At 36.0% G+C, this 17,375-nt stretch overlaps 1 protein-coding gene across 3 annotated transcripts in view; it reads right to left on the reverse strand.

The window, feature by feature from the left end:
* Positions 1-6,785: 6,785 nt before the first annotated feature.
* Positions 6,786-17,375, reverse strand: part of TASL (TLR adaptor interacting with endolysosomal SLC15A4) — a 29,409-nt gene continuing 18,819 nt past the window's right edge. Inside the window, exons 2-3 of one of the 3 annotated variants that reach the window (XM_069065656.1) lie at positions 13,809-13,863; positions 6,786-9,070 (exon numbers count right to left, since the gene is read on the reverse strand). In XM_069065656.1, the coding sequence (XP_068921757.1) occupies positions 8,156-9,058 (903 nt within the window). In that variant the 5' untranslated portion in view covers positions 9,059-9,070; positions 13,809-13,863 and the 3' untranslated portion in view covers positions 6,786-8,155. Of the gene's footprint in view, positions 9,074-13,808; positions 13,864-17,375 lie in introns of all 3 variants that reach the window. The other 2 variants (XM_069065655.1, XM_069065657.1) reach the window with 2 other exon arrangements.

The raw sequence follows: 17,375 nt of genomic DNA on the forward strand, positions 1-17,375 counted from the left end.
TAGTGATATGTTACAATCTCTCCCAATAAATAAAGGAATAAAGCAGATTCTGTTCCTACACATATACACCAAAGAGGTTAATGGTAAAAAGAAAGTACCTATATATACACCAACATACTTCTAAGAGCCCTATTTGTGGTAGCAAAGTACTAGAAATGAAGTAGGTGTCTACACCATCAGTTAGGGAACGACTAAGGAAATTGTGGTACATGAATGTAGCAAAATAAAATTATGCTACTATGCTGTGCAAAATGAATAATTTGGTGAATACTAGAAGCCCAGAATGATTTACATGAAATAATGCAGAGTGAAGTAGGAAAGGCCAAGAAAGTAATATACATGATGGCTATAACAATGTAAATGAAAATAACAGCCACAAAACCATCAAAAAATTAATGTTGCACAATTACAAAGAAAATAATTGGTTCCAAAGAATAGATGTGAAAAGACACCTTCCTTCCTTCCTTTGCAGAAATGGGAAGTATATCATGTGAGACATTGCAAATATTATCAGATTTTTTTTTCTCTTCTTCCTCTAGTCCTTTTAAAATATTATTTCTTGTGTAGGATGGCTCTCTGGAAGGGAGAAGAGAGAAGGATTCAGGGGAAATTTTAAATAAAAATATATTATTTTTTAAAAGAAGCCTTTTTGATCTAGAGTAGTAACTCTGGGAGAGGAGAGAAAGACACCTGTAATAGATATGATGTAAAGGTACAAATGACAACCTTTGGGGTCAGCTAGGGGGCAGAGTGAATAGAGCAGGAGGACCTGAATTCAAATCCGGCCTCAGACACTTAATTTACTATCTGTGTGACCTTGGACAAGTCAATTAACCCCAATTTCCCTGCCTTCCTCCCTCCAAAAATCAAAAACAAACAAACAAAAAAACCAAATGACAATAAATTGGATATGAATGGTTTATTTGGTTGACTTTTAATAGTTTCTTCAAAGGTCTTTCATTTTGTTATTGCTTTGTCTGAGATCATGATTGACACCCTTGCTTTTTTAATTCAACTTAGTCATAGTTTTGCTCTACCACCTTATTTTAACCTTCTATTATTCTGCATGTTTCCTATAAACAACATATTGTTGGATTATGCTTTCTAATCCATTCTGCCATCCTCTTCCCTTCTGTGGATGCTTATCATATTCACAATCACAGTTATGATCATTTAATTGTATGTTATCCTCCATCCTATTCTCTTGTATTTTTCCTTTCTTTGTTACACTCCCATCTTCATAAACCCTCCCACCCCAGTCTTTTTCTCCCTTTCCCTATTTATTCTTGTTTCCAAGCTGAATAAATTGTGTATCTAGAGTATAGTGCAGCCTTTGACTGAATCCAAACTTCACAGAACCAATCCCTTTAATAAAAGGATCTGTTTTGTAAAACTTGGATTCAGTCAAAGGCTGCACCCAAGGGCCCAGAAGGCCACATGTGACCTCCAGGCCACAGGTCCCCACCCCTGAATTCTACACCAACATTTAGGTATATGTGTGTATGAATTCTACCCTCCTTTTACTAGATAAAAATGAGGATCAGGTTCCCACTCTTGCCTTGTTATATAAACTTCAAGTTTGTGACCTTGTACTAAGAAAGATGACTTCCATGGTTTCTCCTTAGACTTCTTATCACTACTGGATCTGGGCTCATCTGAAATCTTTTTCAAAGTAGTTGTTGGGAAAGACAGACTGAACTGTTTCCTTTTATTCCACTGTTTGATTACTCTTTGATATCAAATCCACAACAAATTGCTGACCCAGCCCAGTTTTCCAATTTCCAAAATTTTACTTTGACTACCAGAGGCTAGGTGACCTTTTGCAAAGTTATATCTTAATTAATTTATTTTTCTTTAAAAAATATTTTATTAATAATTCTTTGTTTATGTTACTATCAATTTCCAATGCCCTTACTTCACAAAATCTTCCCTCATAAGAAAAAGAAACGCTTAAAGCAAACCAACAACAATATGTGAGAGTAGGCAGCTTCCCACACCTGCGGTCCACTCTTAAAGTGGTGCTTAGAAAGGCAGGGAGTATGTTTCTTCATTAGTCCTCTGAAATCCAAATCTGCACTTTTATTTATGCCAGGCCTGCCTAACATATGGCCCACAGGCTGCTTGCAGCCATTCAAAGGATTTCGGGTAGCCCATGAAAAATGTAGAAAATATAAAAGAAAGAAAGAAATGAGTGCTTTGTCTGTGCTCCACATAAACCACCTTCCACTAGTCACTATTTTGTCCATCATGTAACTTGGCAGGTGGGGTGCCACAGGACACTTTCTCCAATTTGTCATATGACCCAGGGCAACTAACAATCACCAGACTGTCTCTAGTCTGAAAGGAGAGAGAGTCTTATCTTTTCCTTGTTTTTTGGTTGTTACTGATATTGAATAGCAACAAAGTTGAGTGCAATCACTAGCCAACCCAGCTGACCCCCCGCTATTTGATGAGCAACAATGCAAGGGCTTCTTCCACTCCCTCACTGTGTGGCCGCCCCCCAGGTTACATGAGTGTACGGCACTCTCTCCAAGGTCAGACATTCAATTCAGTATTTCTTTGTATATAAGCAGTTGCTATGGAAATTTTTTGGTTCTAACATTATAGTTTTGGGAGTGACTTAGTAAAATGGGTGATAAAAAGAAACAGGAGGGGCGGCCAGGTAGCACAGCAAGTAAGAGCACCGGCTCCAGTGTTGAGAAGACCTGGAGATCGAATCCCAGGCTCAGACAGTTAGCACCCACCCAGAAACACCTGGCCTGTAACCTTGAGCAAGTTACTTAACCCCAATTGCTTAGGGGCGGCCAGGTGGCTCAGCGAGTAAGAATACCAGCTCCAGTGTTGGGACGACCTGGAGATCGAATCCCGGGCTCAGACACTCAGCACCACACCCAAAAAAATAACTGGCCGTGTAACCTTAAGCAAGTTACTTAACCCCGATTGCTTAAGGAAAAAAAAAAAGAAACAGGAGATCAAATGAGAACATAAAGCATTTAATCCAGTGTAGACAAGTAGATACTTGTTTATTTACATGAAAGATAAAATATTATGCCTTGTTTGCTGAGAAGTAATGTCATTCTGAAAGAATACAGTCTTCATCACCATTTTGAATCAAAATATCCTGACTTAAGCAAATTGGACACCAATGAAAAACAGATTAAAGCATCCAAATTGCTGAAAAATCTCATTTGGGAACAACAGTTTTTCAAGAAAGTAAACTCAGAAAATGAAGCGGCTACTAAGGTTAGTCTTCAAATTTCTAAAGAAATCAGTTTCAACCAATTCTAGAGTCTGATAAACTGATTGCTGAGAAGAAGTATAATATGTCCCATTAACTAAATGTAAAAAATAAGGAGACCTGAAAAATGAATTAAAACTTGTACTGTTTAGCAAAGTAATTTTTAAGCATTAGTGTGACTTCATGATAAATAAAAATGTACATATTGCTATATGTATAATTAATTGATATTAATTGAAATTAACCTTTTTTTAAAACATTATTTATTTGCAAAATAGTTTAATCATCAATTATACCTTTACTTGGGAAGTGAGCTGTTAAAAACCTATCTGTGGCCCAAAGAAGTTTAGTCTACTTTAATTTTGGCCCATACACACTGGCAAATTGTGCAGGTCTAATTTAGGCAACAGATGTTTGCATGAAAAGTGAGAGATCACAAGTTTGATATTAGTATAGGGATTAAATTGTACTTTCTTCCATAACTACAAACTATACTAATCTCACCCCTAGGGGCAGAAGATAGTGAAAACAGCCTTAGATTCAGAGTGAGATTTGCTTTTGCAGCTCAGGTCTGCCATTTATTAACTGTGTAACCTCTAGTAAGTCTCCAGGCTTTAACGTCTTTACCTATGAAATAAGATTAGGCTAGATAACCTTTGAGTTCACTTCTAGTTCTAAATCTATTATCTTAGGTACCCCCAAATAATTATGCTACTCTCCACAAGAACATAACATCAGTGACTCTCTGCTAATTATCACCATTCTCACCTCCACCTCTTAAATCTCCAGCCTCCTTTGAAGCTTAGCTCAAGTACTGACTCTTACTTGAGGCCTTTCCTGATCCCCATAACTGCTCATTCTAGTAATAAAAAAAAAATACTTTTTAAATTCACTGTGTGTACTTTCCATATATACTTAGGTGTGTGCATGTTGTTTTCCCTAGTTGGATTTTTTTTTAAAGCAATCGGGGTTAAATAACTTGCTCAAGGTTACATGGCCAGTTATTTCTGGGTGTGGTGCTAAGTATCTGAGCCTGGATTTGATCCCCAGGTCATCCTGACACTGGAGCTGGTGCTCTTACAAGCTGAGCCACCTGGCTGCCCCTAAGCAATTGGGGTTAAGTAACTTGCTCAAGGTTACACCTGTTACTCGCTGTGCTACCTGACTGCCCCCCACCCCAGTTGGATTTAAACTCCTTGAGGGCAGGGTCTATTTTCATTTTGTTCATTGTGTCCTTCTGGGGCCTAGCACATAGGAGGTGCATGATAAATGTTTGCTGATTATTTGGTTGATTCATGATTGATTACAGGTACTAAACAAATTCAAAATATATACCTTTCCTGAAGTTAGGTTTTTAGCATCTTCTTTGCACACTTGGCATATTTGACATGGTTGGTTCATTGTTGGTCAAGTAGCTGTGTAGCAATAGGGAGCTAGCCTAGTGTGAGTCACAAGGTGATGGAGAAGAGGGGCAGCTAGGTGGCGCAGTTGAAAGTGTTCTGGACCTGGAGTCAGGAGGACCTAAACTCAAATCCAGCTTCAGGCACTGAACTTCTGTGGGTCCATGGGCAAGTCACTTAAACTGCTTTGCCTCAGCTTCCTTATCCATAAAATGAGCTAGAGAAGGAAATGACAAACTATTTGTATCTTTGCCAAGAAAACCCCAAATAGCATCACAGAGTAAGACACCATTGAACAACAACAGTCAGAAGGACTTCCTCCAATATATACTGGTTGTGTGATTCTGAGTAAGTTTCTTAACTTAAGTAATTCTATAAGACTGTCAGAGTAGATGCCAACCCACATTGATCGAGGGAGTTTCTCTCTGATAACTCCTTATCCAGTTGAAATCACAGAACTAAAGGGGATAGAGGGGTAGATATATAGATATTTCTAGATTAATAATAACTATCTATGCACATGCATATGTATGTATGTATGCATGCATGTGTGTATATGTGTGTATATACACATATATATGAAATTTGTTGAGTTGTTTCAGTCATTTCTGACTTTTTGTGACCCCATTAAGGGTTTTCCTGGCAAAGACACTAGGTTCTTAATAAATCTTTGTTGATTGACTGAATGATTGATTGGGCCTAGTTTGGAAGTAGTACTTACATATATGTGTATGTATGTGTAAAATATATTTAAATATATTATATATTTTTATATGTTATAAAAATCATTTACAGTAGGACTTATAAGGTAAATCTGTTATTTCACTGATGTGAGCATTCCTTCCACTGATTTAGATCCCAACTTCTCCACACCTTATTTTAAGGGTCTTAATTAATTTGAGTAGCTGAAAAAATTCATGATCCTGTGGCCTGATCATGATCTTTTCCAAACTTAACTAAGCTGTCACTGGGCCACAACCATATATTACTATTGCTGTCCTGCTGCAGTCACAAATACTGTTTTGTTCCAGGAGGGTTAAGGAGCCAGGGAGAGGAAATAATTATCTGCTCCAAGGTTGGGACTTTGAGTTAAAAAAAAAGATGGGGGTAGGGATGTAGGGGATAAACAAAGTGGCAATGTCCCTGAAACCTTTAAGCATTCAGAGCATCTTATAAATTTTATTACAACCATATGACTCTCATCCTTCTATGGTGACCCCTGGAGTGGTTAGAATACTAGGGGAGTTGTCTCCAAATACCCTTGGTCCATTAGGAAATTCCTTGGTTTGCTATGGATCTCAATGTCCTTTCCCTTTTGATTCTGTAGTCCTTTATTTATAGTGTTTATCTCCACTCTTCAAAGTCATCCCTGGGCAATGGCAGAGAGATCTGGGACTATCCAACAATTTCCTCCATCCTTGATCCCTTTAATCACCTACATACAATTCAGCTTTGGTCATAGGATTCTTACAGAGGTGAAAGAGTCATAACTTTCTTCTTAAGTTACTTGCCACTTGAAATGATATGCTCTAGGAGTCCCTGAGGTAAACATGACTTCCTAATGATAGTTCAGAATTTGAGCCAGGTTGCCTTGGATCAAATAGGGAGCCAGAAAAATCATATATATATGCCTGAGTATTTTATAGGTTTCTCTTCACTTTCTTGAAGTAGCCTTGATATGTATTTCCCTAAGCTTAAGACAAGACCATTTGATATTACAGTTGCCAGGTCACCAGGTCCAACTCTGTGACTCCCACTAGGGAAGAGTAATTTTAAGTGAATTTTGTTCAACATTACAATTTCTTTTATGTAGCTGTCAGGTGATGTGACCATCATGCTTTAGATTTTTTACATAGCTTTATAAATATTTCTGTCTCATAAAAGTAATTAGCCTTAAAATTTTCTAAATAAAAGTAATTCTGATACTTTATATCTAAGAGGTCTGATGCCTCAACATCTTTATCTACACTGACTGCTGTTTCCTGGTATACTAGAAAATAAACCACAGCTCTTGCACAGCTCTCATCAAAAGGAGAGTTGTGTGTGTAAAAGAAATGCTTCTCACATGATTTTCTAACATATGGTGTCGATAAAAGTTCTGAAAGTATCATTAAAATACACAGTCAATATTGTTACACAGGGAAGAGTTACAGATATGCCATATTTAATATTTCAGACATAGATTTCAAATCAAACCATTATTGTCATTATACAAAATTGTATGTTTGTTTAAAAAAATAGCAATTACATATGACAGGGTCAGGCTTAAACCAGCAGGGATATCATTTAATTTTAGAATATATAGCTTTACAAAGAAGAGTGGTTTGGCAAATCTATTCTTGGCTACTGTGGGATGTGTGTATGTGTGTGTGTGTGTGTGTGTGTGCTGGAGGATTTCAGGGGTACAAAGGTGAGAAATAGAACCAGCTATATTCTTTAATAAAAGCATAATATTCCCAAGGCAATGTGGTACATGGAAAGTGTATGGGATCGTGAGTCAAAGGGCCAGGGTTCAAATCCAAACATTACCATTGTGTGTAAACTGTCACCTGTGAGACCTTAGCCAAGTCTTTGAACCTCTCCAGGCCTCAGTTACTTTATCTGCAAAATGCAAGCAATAGACTCCATGACTGCTGGGTACTCTTTCAGCTCTAAATCTGCTTATCCAAGTCAAACTGAAGTTTCAGATTGTCATAGTTTCTTTCATTTTTGATAATCTTTGTTTTATTCAGAGACTTGTAGATAAGGGAACATGATTTACTCACATTCTTGTGCCAAAGTAATTACCCATATAGAGGAAAAAAAAACCCACAGAAATTTCCCTTCATCTAAAAACTATGTTCTAGATGATTGGTCATTTAATAGATTTTCTGATAAAATAAAGAAAAAAAAACACAAGCACAAATATAAATATACCCATTCTAATAGTTTGGAAAATTTGAATCTACCAAGGAGTGCTTTTTTATCTTTTCTTTTCTTTCTTTTTTCCTTTTCTTTCTTCCTCTGTTTTTGTTGTTGTTATTGTTTTTGCAATACATACAGTGTTACCCTACTCCCTTGCTAGCAGTTTTCTGTACTTTTCTATGCTCCCCCACGCCCTCTCTTACACCCCTTCCCACCAGAAAATCTTCCCAGGCAAAATACAAACAGATAATCCTTTAACCTGGAAATTGAGAACACTTTTTTTTGGTTTGTTTGTTTTCCTTGAACTGTTACTTTCTTCCTCTTGAAATAGTATTTAAGCTTGACGTTTATTTTCTCTTTTGTTCAGTTGTTTTTATTGTGTTTGGTTGCGGCCCTTGTTCTTTACAATAGCTCATTATACTTTCCTGGTATTCTTTCTTCATTTTCCTGTCATCCTTTTTGCCCTTCATTCCACATCTCTGAGACACATTATACATAACTATTCCATGATTTGAACCTTACACTCCTACTGCCTGTTTTCTTCCTTCAGAAAAAAAAAATTAAATAGAATACAGCTTTGAGTTTGACTGTAAGAGGAATCAAGATATCTTTTTCATGAACTCACATTGCTATATTGGGAAATATGCAAACTAGGAGTACTGATTTCAGAGGAGACTAGTCGTAAGAGGCAGTTAATAACCATATCCTTGGCTTTCATGGCCTCCAAGTTTTTCTCCCGAGATATCTGTAGGCTAATTTGATCCACACTTGTCATGATGAGCTCTGAGCCCAGAATCTGAATAGGAGCATTGTCATGAAATACAGTGTCCATGAAATACTGTTTATACAACTCCATTACCTTCTGCTCCAAATATTCATTCAGCATGGCATTGGAAAGAGGCTTCTGAAGCGGCATAATACTTTTGTCCTTGATGCTGGTTACTCTCCAGTAAGATGAGTGTCTTTGAAGGGGTTTACAAGGCAAATCACTCAATTGAGTTGAAATAGATTCCTCCATGGGCAAAGGAATTTCTGAAGATTTCAATAGTGGGCCAAATTCAAAGCTGCTTTCCAAGGTGGAATCTGCTGCAGCTAAGTTGATGGCCATGACTTGGCCCCCAGCAATGTGTAAATCATTATAATTCTTGCAAATACTTTTACAGGAAGGAGGAACCAAATACGTTTCTCTGCTCACATTGGAATCTCCACATTCTTCAACCCCAGCAGAAGTTTGACATTCAAGGAGAGGATTGTGACTTGATTCCAGCATTGTAACTTTTTGTTTCCTGCTATGTTGGTTTTCTTTTGAATGGTTTGAAGAAATAAAACTTCCAGGAGGCTTGCTTCTCCAATGAAGACTTTTGTCTTGTGGTTCACCTGCAGATGAACAGGGCACGCTACTGTTAGAGTTCATCTCCATTGCCTTTTCCTCAGCAACCTGTCCATCACTAGAAGGATAAGTGAGGTGGTTGTCAGACCAGTAGGCAATTCCAAAGAGATATGCTTCTGAAAGCATTCCTAGGAAGAGCTGCTAAAATAAAAAAAAAATGGTGGGCATAAAAACTCTATAGTTAATATATCAGAAATGCAATAATAATAAAAAGGCAACTGTCCTTTAAATAAATCTGAATCATTGTAACTAAATGGGTAGAGAGCTAGCCTCAGAACAAGGAATACCTAGTTCAAATCCTACTTCTGACACGCACTTGCTGTTTTCCCCTGGACAAAACATCTCAGTGCTTTAGGTAACAATTATCTGAAGCTAGAAATTGTAGAGAATGTGCAGGTCTCAAATGGTAGAGGAAATTCTTCACTGGGCATTCCCTACATCAATGAAATCACAGGTCTAGTTCCTATCCTAAGCCATGATATATTTGCTTGAAGTCACGGAAACATTTCTCAAAAGTATATTTTTGTCTACAATATCTAACTTGAGAAAATTCTAATGTAGAATTAATTTTTTTCTAGTAGAATAGAAGTTTTTGTGGACAATTTTTGTCATTTTTGTCACTTTACTCCCTTGTATTTAGCACGGTGCCTTACACATAATAGATTTAACTAATGTTTATTGAATTGAATTTCCATGACTGAAAAAAACACTAATTGATTTGTTTCTGATTTCTTGATTAGACCTTTTTAAAAAAAAATTCAGTGAAGAAAAGAATTAACAAAGACTCCAAAGTTAGATAACGTTGAGAGATATGTTCTAAGGGCAGGAGTAGGTGAGTTTGACTGGAGGTAAGGCTGGAAAGCTAGGCAAGTTGCAGGAGACTCTGAAGACAATGCTAAGAAATTTGGGGTTTATTATTGTTTTAGAGCACAAGCATATTTTCTTCTGAATGAATGGAGGAGGAGCAAGAGGGAGGCAAAATTTTGGAACTCAAAATTTTAAAAATGAATGTTAAACGTTTTACATATAATTGGGAAATATTTAATGAAATAAATAAAATGATATTTTTAAAGGAACATATGCATGAGGAAAGAAATCTAAGTTATTTATAGTCATTTGAAAAAATACTGTGAATTACTAATATTTTTTAAAAATTCATATTAAAGCAATTCTGAGATTCTACCTCCCAACCATAAGACTGTAAAGGTTAACAACAAAGGAAAATGTTGTAGAACAAAAAAACAGGCACAATGCTATGAATTGGTCCATTCATTTGGGAAACCTTTTAGAATTATGCTCAAAAGCTACAAAAAAGTATATACCCTTTGATCCATCTATACTACTCTTAGTCCATTACCCCAAAGAGATCAAAGAAAGAGGAAAATATTTTATATATACAAAAGTATTTATAGCAGTTCTTTTCATAACAGCAAAGAACTGGAAACTAACGGAGTGCCCAACAACTGGGGAATGGCTGAACAAATTATGGCGTATTCGTATAATACAATGTTATTATACAGTAAAAAAAAAAATGAAGAAAAAGACAGTTTTTTTTTATTCTTTTTGGAAGGGCAATTAGGGTTAAATGACTTGTCCAAGGTTATATGGTTAGTAAAGAAAAAGACAGTTTCAAAGAGACATGGGAAGACTTTCATGAAATGATGTAGAGTGAAGGGAACTGAACTAGAAAACATTTTATACTATAATAACTTCATTGTAAAAATAAACAACTTTTAGAGGACTTAAGAACTCTAATTAGCACAATGATCAAACATAATTTTAAAAGACTGACTACCAAGAATGCTACTCAACACTTGTCAGAGAGGTAATGGATTAATATATAGAATGAGACATACACTTTGTATATAACCAGCATGGAAATACATCCTCCTTGACTATGCTTATTTGTTAGGAGTGTTGTTGTTTTTACAGTTGGGGGATAGATGGGGAATCAGGGAAGAAAAAAAAATAGATACTTAGGGGGCGGCCAGGTAGCACAGCGAGTAAGAGCACTGGCTCCAGTGTTGAGAAGACCTGGAGATCGAATCCCGGGCTCAGACACTTAGCACCCACCCAGAAACACCTGGCCGTTTAACCTTCAGCAAGTTACTTAACCCCAATTGCTTAGGGGCGGCCAGGTGGCTCAGCGAGTAAGAACACTGGCTCCAGTGTTGGGATGACCTGGATCAAATCCGGGCTCAGATACTCAGCACCACACCCAGAAACAATAACTGGCCGTATAACCTTGAGCAAGTTACTTAACCCCAATTGCTTTAAAAAAGAAAAAGAAAAAATAGATACTTGGAAATTTTTTTAAATAAACTTTTAAAAGTAAATGAAAAAGCAAAAGTTATTCCTTAAAAATTAAATGAAAATTAAATATATACAAGGCATTTTGGAACCACCTAATAGGAGGTGATACATACCTCATGCATGAGTCTAGGCATGAGGTATTTTAGGACATTTTGGCAATAGCAGTAGAAATTAAAAGGTAGCCATTACTAAGGGGGAAAAAAATCTATAGGAGTTTTAATCATACTCTTTTCTTCTAAAATTAACATTTATATACTTATGTTTTTGTATCCCTCCAACAGACTGTAAGCTCAATCAGGGTAAGGACAGTTTTCATCTTTGTCTTTGTATCCCCAGCACCCTAGCATTTCCTGGCCACATAAAAAGAACTTTAAAAATGTTCATTGGAATGAAATGGGTTAGACATAGGGTGAATGAGAAAAAAGAATCAAATGTGACTAATTTTCAAAGAGGCAACTGTGTGTGTAATGAAAAGAACACAAAATTTTGTGTTTGTCTAAAGGAACCACATTTTAATCCTTGCCCTGCTATTTACTAGCTATGTGATTGTATGATAAAAGCTCACACTTATTCAGTGTTTTAATTTATAAAACATTTTTCCAACAATAATGCCAGTATTATAGATGTGGCAACTAAGGTTCAGGTAGACTAGCCTAGAGTCACTCATAGATAGAGGGTATCAAAGCCTATATTCAAATAAAGATCTCCTGACTGACAGCACACTGTCTTGTCAAGTCATTTAATCTCTCAAGACCTCAGTACACACTTCTGTAGGATGAAAGAATTCAACCAGATGGCCTCTATGACATCCCTTCTATATATAAATTAGGGAGTCTTACCCTACGGTCCAAGAACTTAATTTTAAAAATATTTTGATAACCATATTTCAATATATATGGTTTCCTCTGTAATCCTATGTAATTTTTATGCATTTAAACACATTCTGAGAAGTCCATGGGCTTGCACAAATATTGCACATACACAAAAAGGATTAATAAATCATTTGGAATTATTCATTTTAACTAGAAGAATGATGCTACTAGTAAAAGAAAAAGTTAGGATGGGCAGCTGAGTTATTGGAATAGGTGATATTTGGTTTTTCAGGAGATGACCACCATCCAAATACAAGTGTACAATATCCAGCAAACAGGAGGAATTCAGAACTAGAATTTAAGACAGATTAAGACTTTGGAGTTCTGGATTTGAAAAATATGAAAATTATCTGGAATGAAGGAATTATTAAGTAAGCAAGATGAGAGGGTGAGGGGGAGGGAGGGAAAGAGGAAAGAGAAGGAGAGAGAGAGACAGAGACAGAGAGGATTAAAAAGAGAAGCATAAAGGGCTGAGAACACACATTTTGTGTGTGGAAGGACAAAGGATGCAGAAAAGAAGAAAAAGAAGGAATGGTATGAGAATCTGGTTAATATAGATTCTAAAGAACCAAAGGAGGAAAAAATTTTAAGGAAGTAGTGGCCAACAGTATTAAACATTGTACAGAAATCAAAGTGATTTAATGAAAAAACAGTACTTGGATATTGTATTTCACGGAGCAGGGCAGAGTGGGGCAAAAGCAATTTACTGGGGGTTAAGAAGCAAATAAGAAAATAGAAACAAGTGTAAATTACATGTTTCTCAACTGTGGCAATGAAAAGCAGAGACAACAATCGCTGAAGGGAAAATCTGGGTGAAGATAAAGGTTTCATTTTGCTTTGTTTGTTAAAAGGGCAAATCTGTGCATATTCAAAGGCCAAGAAGATGGAACTAATAAAGGTAGGGAAACTGAAGATGGAAATGAAAGGGATTAACTAAAGTTAACAAGAAGGATGGAGTATTAGAAAGAGAGCCAGTCTCAGTTTCAAGAAGACCTGTATTCAGCCTTAGACACATCTTGGCTGTGTGACTTTGGGCAAGTCCCTTAAATTTTTAGCACTGCTGGATTCATTACTCAAGTATGTACTCTAAAAATGTTGTTGCCATAATAATTGTAATTATATTCAAATCTATTTTCCTCTACTTACAACATTCAAAGTTTAACTTCTCAATGCCTCAGGGAACTCTCTAAATGTTCTAAGTTACAGAAGTATTGTCCATCTGTATTAATGCAGGGAATTCTGTATGTCAATGAAAACTCCATACACTGATGAAATTGGTTCCTGACCAAAACAAAACCGAAAGGCTGAAAGGCTAAAACTGAGACTGAAAGTCACAGAGAAAATAGAGAAGTTAGCTTTGGATGTGCAATGTCTCTTCCTCTGGGTTAACGGGAAGGGAGAGAAAAACAGATGTAGAAATAAAGATATCATTCCTGAGAGAGCAGGGGAAATGAATCTTGATCTTCTAAGTAAAATAGAAGAGGAGGTGGTTTTCCTGCAAGCTTGGGGAATAGGTGGGACATGTAAAGAACAGAGAAGATGTGAAACGAATAACTGAATATTCTTGTGAATTAACACAGATAATTTCAAAAGTTTGTGATGTCTGACCTCCAACTAAAACAAAACAGCAGTATAGCCTTGTAAATAAGAGTGAGAAAGTCTTGAGTGTGAATCGCACCCCATGTACTTACTAGCGATATGACTCTAGGCAAGTGATTTATCCTCTCTGAGCCTCAGGTTCCAGAACTATAAAAAAGCACAGGGTTGTTATGAAGATCAAATGGAATTACCTTTGTGACTTTCTTAACAAACCCTAAAGCATTATATCCACAACTAGTATTATCGCTTTCACATAAACTGTTATGAGCAGGCTACAGTGTTTTCTGATTCTATTTAATCAATTGTTCTTTAAGTAGAATAATCATTAAACTTTGGATTTTGCAGGTAGTGGAAAGTGCATTATAATGCAATAACAATTATAATACCAAGGACATATTCTGTATTAGAGTGCATACTTAATTAGTGAATTCAGAAGCAGCTGGGTGGTACAATGCATAGGGTATAGGACCTGGAGTGATGAAGACTGAGTTCAAATCCAGTCTCAAATACTTAATAACTGTGTGACCCTGGACAAGTCACTCAAACCTCTTTTTGCCTCAGTTTTCCCATATGTAGAATGGGGATAATAATAGCACCTACCTCCAGAATTGTTGTGAGGATTAAAGGAAATAATATTCATAAAGTGCCCAGCACATAGTAAGTACTTACTTATATAGCTATACAGTTATGTTATATATATATATATATAATTATAAAAATGTAAAATATGTATTTAGCTTATATAGTTATTTCTTAATAGTTATTATTAAGAATATGAAGCAGAGAGACTGGGAGTTAGGGGACCTAGATTCTCTTAGCTATTCTTCCATAAATTCATTCGTGACCTTAAGCAAGTTATTAACCTCTCTGAGATTCAAGTTTTCCACATCATAAAATCCAGCCTATTATACTGGGGGATTCCCAAGGTCCTTTCCAGCTTAAATATTCTATAGTTCCTTCCCAAGAAAAGAAACACATTCCAGTTAAAAGAAACTGCTTAAAATAGAGATGAAATTCTCATAAAAACCAGCAGATGGCAGCAATAAGCACAATTATGGTAGCATATAAATTGAAGAAAGCACACTAACAATCTGTTTCAGTATGCATTATCAAGGAGAAAATACTATGCTATGTAGTGTTAACTCTTTAACTATATATATATATATATATATATATATATATATTTTAAATGTATTATTTTGGTTCATTCTATGAGCTTTTTGATATCTTTTTATATTTTTATTTGTTTGAGCATTTAAATATTTTAAAGAGTTAAGACATGTTTTTCATCATCATGATACTCTATTCCTCTTCTGTGCCATTTAAAAGATTTCAGAAAAATAATAGCTCATTAAATAAAGTTCATTCCACCTACAAAATCATATTTTAATCAATAAACTGTTTTATTTGAGCTGAATTCTTATTACTTGATTTTTAAAAAAATTTCTTGAGGATATTTCAGAAATCGAATTCCACCATTCTGAAATTCCACTTTCAGAAAATGAATTCAACTTGTAGATAAGGTGCTCTGGAATATTTACCTTGTGTGAATTTATATCAGATGAGAGAAAATCAAAATCAACTCGAATTGCAAATTCACAATTTAGGGGGAAAAACTGCTAAAGAATAACACTTTGTTACATTAATTTGGTGCTTACTGAATTACATCAGTAAAATAAAGACCTCCCTTCTGTGTGTGTGTTTTTTTTAGCAAATTGCCCTAAGTTTCAACTTCCATTCTTCCACAGTGTCAGAGAACAGAAATTCTTAGCAGGATATAGTCAAAATAACAAAGGTAAAAGAATTAATCAATAAACATTTATTAAGTTTTTGCTTGTGAAGTGCTGGGGATACAAAAAAAAAGTCAATTAAATAAATGAGCTGAAAGATCTGAGGGTTGTTAATATACCACAGTCATGAAAACACACACTATCCCAACTATACAAACCAAAAAGAAATATAATGTTAGAGTACTCTGCCTCCATATTCTATTTGAAACTGCTTTTCATATCACTCTCCACTATAATGGGAAAAAAAATAAGCAAAAATATCTGATAGTGATCACATCTGACAATGCATGCAACATTTCCGTCTCTGTAGTCCCCTGCCTCTCTATGGTAAAAAGTTATATTTATCTGTTTCCTATCACTGAAGAGCTCAACTTATTTTATTGATTTTTCATGTATGTTGTCATTGTGTATATTTGGGGGGGGGGTACTTCTTCTTTTACTCTATATCAATACATATAAATCTTCCAGTGTCTCTCTAAATACTCAGGTAGCACTCCCCTCTGTGATCACTTTGCCTAAACCAGAAGTTTACTCTCCCATAAATACACACAACATTAATGGGGGTAGAAAAGAAAGGAAGAGGGGGCACACACTTAAAGCATAATGGGACTGAGACACGATTATAGGGAAACAATCAATAACTCTAAACCCACAATCCCACATTGTTCTCTTTTTTTTCTCTGAAAATTGCCCTAGATCTAGATGCTTACCAGCTGAGATTACTCAACTGGGCTTACTTAGTCTAGGGAAAAGTGTTTCCTATAGGTAAGTCATTCCTCTACTTGCTGCGTCAAACAGGTTCAGCTACTTAGCTGATTCTACATTGGCCTTGACTGTTACTAAGCTGGCCCACGGAAATCACTCAGCTTGAACCAGGGAAGTCACTTGGTCAAGGCAACTTTGGTTGGTTTGGACTAGATAGTTTTCTTGGCCATTAAGCTCATCATGGGGCACAGGTCTTTGCTAATGAATTGGTCCACTCACTCCCTGGGCTTGATTTTCAAAGAATATCTATAGTCTTTCACCACCTTCAATCCTACACTTGGCTGGGTAGTACTGTGTTCTTGTTAGCTAAAGTACTACAGTGGTCTTTTCAGCTAGAGCCCTACTCTGTCTTTTAGCTAGGATAACAATTCTTATTTTAGGATTAACAGAAGAATCTCCTCTTTAACTCGCTCAGAGTCTTTGTTTTGAAGTTTGTCACCTATAGGCAGATCCCTTAAATGTACCATCTCTATAGACGATTCTTCCTAGTTCAAAGCTAGTTTCTTCTTTAAGTTCTCCTACCTTAATACTATGGTGATCAGTTCCAACTCAGTTCCAATTGTAACTTAATTGTTAACAATCACCAAAATTCCTTTGGGGCCTAGGCCAGATGGTTGACTAGGGACAAAGGTAGGAATGCAATTTATAAGCATTATCTTTGCTGGACTCTTTATATGCAATGGAGCTATTCCAGCAACAAACCCCTTCCAACAGGTGGAATGTTCATTTTAGATATGAAGACTTTTCCCTTTACATTGCAATGTCTCTGTCTTTTCATCACTTAAACCTCTAGCTTCTGTTGAAATCTCATCAGAACTTTTGTTTCTGACTTGGGGGCATATTGTCAATACTGTGATCACTAGGTAAAAGGTGTAGACCATTTATTCAATTTTCTTGCATAACTGAAAATTGATAACCAAAATGGTGAAATCATTTCCCAGTTCCACTGATGGTGTATTACTATACCTGTCTTCCTACAACCTTTCCAATATTGATTGTTCCCACTTTTGGCATCTTTGCCAATTTGCAGTGTGAGTAAGGTAAAATGGAGAGTTTTGTTTTAATTTGTCTTTCTCTTACTATAAGTGATTTGGAACCTATTGC

The sequence above is a fragment of the Petaurus breviceps genome, unplaced genomic scaffold (assembly GCF_028583685.1).
Source record: "Petaurus breviceps papuanus isolate PSGF00001 unplaced genomic scaffold, PetGlider_PUasm1.0 90696, whole genome shotgun sequence".
NCBI classification, from domain to species: Eukaryota; Metazoa; Chordata; class Mammalia; order Diprotodontia; family Petauridae; genus Petaurus; species Petaurus breviceps.